The sequence below is a fragment of the Cucurbita pepo genome, chromosome 1, assembly GCF_057944985.1.
Source record: "Cucurbita pepo subsp. pepo isolate OVF chromosome 1, ASM5794498v1, whole genome shotgun sequence".
NCBI classification, from domain to species: Eukaryota; Viridiplantae; Streptophyta; class Magnoliopsida; order Cucurbitales; family Cucurbitaceae; genus Cucurbita; species Cucurbita pepo.
Genome location: NC_141798.1, coordinates 21152627 through 21160868, shown reverse-complemented (window position 1 = coordinate 21160868; position 8242 = coordinate 21152627). Strand labels below are relative to the sequence as shown.

Sequence of the window (8242 nt, the reverse complement as noted above, 5' to 3'; positions counted from 1 at the left end):
TTATATTTGAGTCGTAAGCTGAACTGACGGTAAAACCACAACAATATGAAGAATTGAGTTCATCAGAGGTGACAATTCTTATTCCTTGTATAAAAAAGTTGGCATGCTTCAGCTCCCACAAGACCTGTTTCCATTACAAAACCACGATGAACCTACTCAATAGAATGATTATTCAAAAGATAAAAAATTTACAAAATTGTGGACTAAGAAAGCACGACTCTCGAGCACTCAATAATTGTCTGAGCCAACCAAAACGGGCAAATTAGAAACAGGCCATTCGGATCATTCCGGTATCTGATTTATTTTCCTTATTTATCACTTCTCCAATACACTCCTGCCGCTTAACAGGCCTTCCATTGCAGAAAATGTATGGTTGTGTCATGAGTTTGGAGAACTAGCTCCACATCTACAATAGAGATGGATAACCTAAATTCTCCCTGCTCTTTTGACTTAATGATTTTGGGGTAAAGGATTCACTGCAGATCCCAACCATCTTTTTCCAACTTTTCTGCCTTGCTCAAGACATTTTTCTTGGTGTCTTCTTGAAATTGGCTCATCCTACACATTCACGATACCATGTCACCAATTGTGCACATATGTCATAAAATTAGGTATTCTTTTTTCTTCCCACTATATATTTGTAAGCAAATAAGAGCCAGCACCTTGAGAGTAGATCCACATCTGCCACTCCCAGCATCCTTACCGCGAGCAAACCAGCATTCGTTGCGTTATTGATTGCAACAGTAGCAACTGGAACTCCCCTCGGCATCTGCAAGAACAGTCCTTAAAACAATCATAAATGCTGCGTGGGGAACACATTTGTGAAATGTGAACCAAGAATTTCTAAAAGAAAATGATGGTTGTTCTGAATGTTGTAAAAAACACTTGAATAATAGTCATTAGGAAAAAAAACTTCTGCCAGAACTAAAGACTACGATACAAAACTATAAAAGCTAGAACTTTAGAAAGAGATTTGGGTCTCATTGAAGAAAGAGGTTAGGATCCAATTTAAGAGAACAGGACAAACAAAGTAGCGTCAAATCACAAATCACCAAAGTGCATGTTTATACGTAATCAAACAAATGGCAACATAAATTATTTCGAAACCAATACAAAGTACCTGCACAATAGACAGAAGTGAATCAATCCCATCCAATGTCGAAGCACGCACAGGTACACCAATAACAGGCAAAGGAGTAAGAGAGGCAACCATACCTGAAAATCAATGCACCAGATTTCACACCAAGAACTATCCCGTGAAATTACAATGTGCAGTAACCAATTACCCACGTAATTTTGAACTCAAGACAGCGCAATAAAAGCATATATTGTGTCCATTTCACCAGCCCTTTAGAATTAAAGCAATGAGATCTTTTGTTCTGTCCAAATACTATATCTATACAGGAAGCATTCAAATGACTAGCCTGGTAAATGGGCTGCACCCCCAGCACCAGCAATGATAATCTGGATCCCTCTCTCCTGAGCGGATGACGCATAAGAAAACATCCAATGAGGGGTCCGATGTGCAGAAACTATCTTTATCTGCTTATTTTTAGAAGAAAAAGTAAGTTAGATATATATACATATATATACACACATAATGAACAGCATCAATCATCAACAATAAAAATTAACCTCATAAGGTACACCAAATGTGTCAAGGACCTTTGCAGCATCTCTCATAACCGGAAAATCCGAATCAGAGCCCATTATGATTCCAACACGAGGCTCAACTGAGTTGAGTATGTTTTTAATAAGAAATAAAGATGATCAGATAGAGGAAAAGACCAAACTTGTATTATAAACGTAAGCAGCTTCAATGAAACCTAACCAAAAATTAAGCAAACCAATTTCCTTTAGGGATAGGAAAGAAGCTTTCAATAAAAACTAAGAGATACAAAAGCTAGATTTAGAGGTTAACCAATAAGACAAGATACAGTTTTCTTGTAAAATCCATTATACTTTTTTTTTTTTTAAATAAAAGTGGAGGTATAAATAAGGAAAGCTCTTCATAAACTATCTTAAAAGAGTGACAGCTTGTTTTTTTTTTTTTTTTTTTTTTTTTTTTTTTTTTTTTTCATTTTCAAGTAAACATTGAAAAGATCATACGACCCAGGTGAAGAATAAATGAAAGAACTGATTAGAATGCCAACTTCTGCAATTCGCATATTCAGTGACAATAAGAATGAGCATGGGGCACAAATAAGATTATCTTCGTATTTTTATGGCAAACAGTTGGTCATTTCAAATGCTTAGGCAGTTTATATGGAACAGGTCAAGAAAGAGAACAGACAGAAAATGGGGAAAAAAACTGCTGTGTTTACCATACGTATGTTATTTTATTTTTCACCTTAAGAGAAATCTGCACTTCAAATTCTAACTAAAAACATTATAAGATCGGTTATATATGATCGAATGTCAGAATACTGGATTATTTTTGTGATAAAACACTATAACATGAAAGCACCATGGAGGGACGCTGACCTGCAGACTTTTCAGAAGCTTCATCAAGCGTTGACGATAACAAATTTTCAACAGCACCCATAGAACGTCCAACTATCGTAATGTGACCCATTTTTCTTTGTTTTCTCATTTCTGGTTCATTGAAAGGGAGTCGATTAAATGTTATCTTTGCAATCCTTGAAGGGGTAAAATTTTAAGCGGAAGAAAATCTTAAAGCCTAACCCGGTTTATTATACCAATGAACAAAAGCTCCAGATATACTCAGCGCCCTTTGCATCAGTTGATTAGCTATATAAAAACCAGGTTCCCCCTGAAAGAAATGGCAACAGAATAACTATCAGACGTGTTGTACTTACACCTACCAAATGCATTCAAAAGTTCAAAATCTATTCTACTATGAAGTTTTACCTGATGCTCTTCCATTGATGTTGGTAAAGCTTTCTCCTAATTATGGTTGATTAACCATTGATGTCCCCAAAATTAGCAAATAGTGTTATATCATATACGACCTCTAAGTATCTCAGGCTCATCCTAGGATAGGTTCACTGGTACTGAAACTTATATGCAGAATTTAAGTCACTTAAGTACCTAGTCTCATATTCCTAAGCTGCTTAACATAAAGAAATTCATTTTTCAAGTACCTAGTACCTAGTCTCTTTTTCTTTCTATTTCTTTTTTCGCTAATATGCTGCATAGATTTGAGAGAATTTTTTAAGGTCGCCCCCCATACTTATAGAACCTTCCAAGGATGCAGCCACTTCCGAGAGAGTTAGATAAGGCACATCACCATGCATTGTCCAAAGTAATCAGACTAGTTTACTCAAGATAGAAACACCAAATTTGCAAATTTATCCATGCAGGGATACAATCAATGATTAAAAAGAAAACATGAATAATATATGTATACATGAAGTAACAAAATAAAATTGCCTCACCTAACGTGTACTTTTTTTACCAGGAAATATATCTTCTATAAATAAAGAAAAAATCACAGATGAAAAGGGGATAAGGTATCCTTAATTTACCTCTTCTTCACCTAGAATGTTATACATAATAGCAGCTGGAGTTATCATTGATGGATCACCAAGGGGAAGACCAAGGACTGCCCGCAAATGCTGCTCAAATTGAGAGGTCTTGCAGGACTCAATTGTGTGATGACCACTATTATGAGGTCTAGGAGCTACTTCATTCAGTAAAATCTGTTACAGATAAAACGAGATAAGTAGTACATTAACCCCAGAGTTAAAAGGAAGAAAAATGCAAATCAGACGATTTCTTCAATTTTACAAGTAGTAAACATTGATGATACAACCTGGCCATCTTCTGTCAGAAACAACTCTACAGCAAAAATGCCAGCACCTTCCAGAGAGCTAACAGCTTTGTATGCAACATCGGTTGCGAGGTTTTTGATCTCCCATGACACACAAGCGGGAGCTTTGACAATGTGACATATATTTTCCCTACAGAATAAGTTTTCTAATGTGATGCCTAAATATTTTTTTACGAAACAACCAACTTTCATTGAAAAAGTGACAAAAATATATACACAAAATGACCAAGAAAACAACGGCCCAGCAAGAGGAGATAGCCAAAAACTAAGCTATAACTATTGTGATGTCCAAATGCACAGGAGTAATGTAAGATCAGTGCAATTACATCTCACAATTTCCTTTTTATAAAAATAATTTCTTTCATGAATGAAATGAGCCTATGATACCAGAAGAGTTCCGAATAATTGCTCCAAGTGGTAAAAAAAAAAAAATCAATGAAAGCTAATACTCGAACAACCTAGGATAAGCAAGCACGCAAGAGTTAAAATAACTTTCCGATCCACCACCTTGTTCAAGGCACAAGGCTCAAAATGTAAGATCTCCCCCATTACCCATGGACTCAAACAAGCATGAAAACTCTTGACCTCAGATTAAAAGGAAGATCTAATGTAATGTGAGGAAGGGGAAGGATCATAGAAGAGTCCTCAATAGTAGTTTTCAATGTGAGTAAGAGATTACCTAACACCACTGTCAAGAAACTGTAAGAATAATCAATGATACAAGGATACTCCCATGAGAGCAAGTTGCATCCAAGGAAAACGAAGCAATACTTCTCGAGCTCCACAAATATTTGACTAAAACCTATCAATCTTGACCCACTTAGGTTCTTGTAAACGATAATTAGGATTTTCCTTAGATAAGATCTCTCACCATAGCAAATTTATTTCTATCCCTTAACTTATCAATAGTGTTGCAAGTATAAATTACACTGCTGTTTTTTCTTATTTATTTCCAGAGAATTACAAGATAAGATAAATCTAAATAAACCTATAACAATAAATCTAAATAATAGTCCCTACATACTAGGTAACTAAATCTAAATAATAATCCATATATACTAGGTAACTAAATCTAAATAAATCAAACCAATAAATTAGGGACGTCAACTATTTCTCTTATTTAACAGGATTACACAAATATCATTCGACAAATAGGAATACCTATTTTTGCTCTGTTTAGTCAACCTAGCACTACTACATCTAAATTTATTGTTCCCCTCAACTTTGAATCTTTTATGTCCCATCACTAGAAAACACTTTACATAATCCTCCCGAGAATAGAGAGACAAAGACAGAAATAGGTACCAAAAACAAAGACAGAAATAGGTACCAAAAAATGAGTTAGACATCAACATACCCATTTCATAATTGATCATTTACAGACACTTGCATATGATGTATGAAATTTGCAATGCATCTCACAAATTTACTATTTTTAAAGAGGGCAGAAATGTACGTTCGCAAGAAGGGATAGGAAAGAACATATAAAAATTGTATCCTTCAACTTACTTATGAATAGTTTCAACAACAGGATAGCATGACATAGAGTTATCTCTACATCTTGCAATAACAACCGAAAGTTCCTATCGCACAAAAGGAAAGCAAACATCAGATTTCATCAACAATAAAATATATGCAAATAGAAACTTCATATGGTTAGGTTAAGACTTCATATATGGATTGATCTTTTTTTTATATACATCCATGCATTCTAACACAAGAAAAGTAAACTAAAAGAATTCTAGATACTGTTTTTTTAATGGCTTTCTCTTGTTGTAGATTCTACGCTCATTTCAACAACTGTAGCTTAAATGTTCTTCAAGCTAACTGGAAGAGCTTTTTGTAAGCTTCCTTGCTTGGAACTTGCCTTTACTCTCTATGAAATTGTTTAGTTTCTTATAAAAGGAAAAAAGAAGAAGAAGAAGAAAAAGGCAAGCCATGAAGAGTAAAGTGAATGATCAACAAGGCAAACACCACATGCTAAGACCCAACCTTCAAAACAAACAAACAAACAAACAAACCTTCACAAAAGGCGCCCACTTCTCGACATATAAGCCACGCTCAAATCCACCTAGAGCTGGACACATTGACAAGTGCATAAGAAATTATAAAAGGTAATAGACATATTAAATAAAATTACAGAGACATTAAAACCTCAAACAATCCAAGATGTAAAAAGAAACAAATGTATGAAATCCCTGATTACATAGACTTTTGAACAATTTACTACAAGTATTACATAGACTCTTGAACAATTTACTACAAGTATGAATAAAAGGATACAACAACTAGTTAAGGCATATATCCTCAACCAAAAGGTGAAAGATTCCAATCCCCACTCCCACATGTTGTTCTAAAAAAGTTATGCGACCATTTGCAACAATTGCATAAATTAGACTGACTATCATACTGCATACTATTATTAATATATCGCACTTTCAATATTGAAAAAGGACCTGAAATAAACAAATTGCATATCAGATATATCTCACCAAAAATGGCGGAAGAAAGCTCCTCTGCACTTTTTGCAACAGCATTTCCACGTCCATCATAAGCTAATTTTCTGCTCTTAATCATGAGAGGATAACCAAATAGGTCACCTGCTTTCTTTGCACCTTCAAGATTGTCGATCTGTTGGAGGAATCATTAACGGTCAATAAGTTATTTGATACTATCAAACATAAGTATAAGAGCAAGAGTAACAACACCATTCAGAAATTCATGCAGAGAATAAAACCTGCATAAACTCGGGCAATGGAATTCCATGCTGAGAAAAATGAACTTTTTGGAGATATTTGTCCTGTAACATAATAGATGAGAAAGGATTAAAAATCATAAATAAAAATAGTAGACAATCGATTTCAATCTCTGAGAAACATAACAGCAGAGGTCAGAGGAATTAATCTTCTTGAGCATATTGCAGGGACGAATTGGTAGGTGTTTAACAAATAAATGAGTTCGCATTTGAATTGATATCAACTAACAAGAAGAGAGAGGAAGGAGACTAGTACTGCAATACATCTATGCTGTAGTCGAGATAACAGCATTATAAGCAAACTTTTGGCTATAAGTTTTTTTAAAGGTATATCTATTATGCATTTCTCTATTTCCATAAAGAGGTAGCCATCATTCATCAGGTTCCCAATAATAAAAGATTGACAGAAAATTTTAGAATTGACATGTAATTTTTTCACTTAAAATAGAGTGCCTTTCAAAACCAAATGTACACATGAAGAAAGACAGACCTGAATTATACGGATGGTAGATGCCCGAGGTTGACAGTCAATTCCTTGCTGCTCAAGAATCTCTAGCGTGGCCACATCAACGTGTTCAATTTCAACTGTTAATACGTCACATCTGGCAAACATGAATGGAACTTATTGTTACTACGATAAGCATTCAAGGGAAGAAAATCCATGCCACGAAAAGAATATTAGAAAATGAAGGATGTGAACGTAAAAAAATATACCTCTTAGCAAATTTTTGAACAGTGGTACTATCATCAAAGTTACCAACCATGTGATAGTAAGCTAAAGAACTAGCAGGGCAGTTTACGAGTGGGTCGAGAATTGCGATTTTGATGGCCAATTTAGAGGCTGCTTGACACAGCATACGACCCAGTTGGCCCCCTCCTAGTACACCAATAACCTTTTCAGAAACTCCATGTACAGGAATTTCATCTTTCCTGCAAGTTAATACCACAGAAGAGATTGTAATCAAAATCCGTATCTTTCTCTTGTTTCCCGAATGGACCAAACACATCTCTGGAGGAAAAGTCATTCTAAAAAGTGCGGTGAACTGAAAACAAACCTGGGAAGAGTGGCATTAGAATGAAGTGATGCAGAGCAGTGTAGGGTCTGATTCTTCCGTTGTAGTTGCTGGGCCATTTTTAGCAGTGAAGGGAAACTATAACATGGGATGATGTTTGAATCAACAAACCAACTCAAATCTTTAATTCTTCGCGAAGATAGAGAGGGTGTGCGTGTAATATCCGAAACTAATGCATAATTTGGTCGGCTGGGTGAAGCCATCCAGGAACTCGATAGAAGCATATGGGAAAGTCAAGGCTTTGAAAATTGCAACGAAAAGTATAAAATACTGTGTCTTCTACGTACTGGTGGAATGTGGTGAGTCGACAACAATGAACAGTGTCCTGCAGTCAACTGAGCTCGAAACCACTGAACAACGAAGGTGGTGAATTGAGCAAAGAAGAAGGCGATGCTGAAGAAAACACACACACTCGGCAGAATAAAGTAGATGAAGAAGAACCTGAAACTCCAATGGATTCAGAAGCTTGGAGACGGAAGAACTGCGGGGAGTGTTTGCAGATGGTCTGGGCCCCGTTTTTTTGTTTACCTTTTCTCGCTCAATATGCCGCAACTAATACTATAAATGGGAAGCTGCACGGCCAGGGGTCTGAGGATATATGGAGAATACTTTTTCCTTCCC

General features: G+C 35.7%; 1 protein-coding gene across 3 annotated transcripts; it reads right to left on the bottom strand.

Annotated features, from left to right (window-relative positions):
• Positions 1–46: 46 nt before the first annotated feature.
• Positions 47–8203, bottom strand: LOC111808341 (phosphoribosylaminoimidazole carboxylase, chloroplastic). 3 transcript variants are annotated; one of them, XM_023694281.2, is made up of 18 exons: positions 8063–8203; positions 7909–7971; positions 7604–7699; positions 7263–7478; positions 7039–7150; positions 6531–6593; positions 6286–6424; positions 5815–5870; positions 5303–5376; positions 3776–3923; positions 3489–3662; positions 2686–2773; positions 2485–2595; positions 1636–1733; positions 1425–1542; positions 1121–1215; positions 663–769; positions 47–558 (listed from the first exon to the last, which is right to left on the bottom strand). In XM_023694281.2, the coding sequence occupies exons 3-18, from the start codon at positions 7678–7680 to the stop codon at positions 474–476; spliced, it is 1761 nt and encodes a 586-aa protein (XP_023550049.1). In that variant the 5' UTR covers positions 7681–7699; positions 7909–7971; positions 8063–8203; the 3' UTR covers positions 47–473. The 3 variants fall into 3 exon arrangements, with proteins under 3 accessions (XP_023550049.1, XP_023550040.1, XP_086985548.1); XM_023694272.2 differs by having other exon boundaries at positions 7604–7971; XM_087129422.1 differs by having other exon boundaries at positions 7909–8176.
• Positions 8204–8242: the final 39 nt, after the last annotated feature.

Bases quoted from the DNA above. Each gene is read 5' to 3' on its own strand.
- LOC111808341 (XM_023694272.2), bottom strand. From the start codon at position 7,845: ATGCTTCTATCGAGTTCCTGGATGGCTTCACCCAGCCGACCAAATTAT. The intron at 1,734-2,484 runs GTCAGCGTCCCT...TACTCAACTCAG, and splicing joins AGCTTCTGAAAAGTCTGCAG to TTGAGCCTCGTGTTGGAATC. The intron at 1,216-1,424 runs GCTAGTCATTTG...ATTGATTTTCAG, and splicing joins GGGTGCAGCCCATTTACCAG to GTATGGTTGCCTCTCTTACT.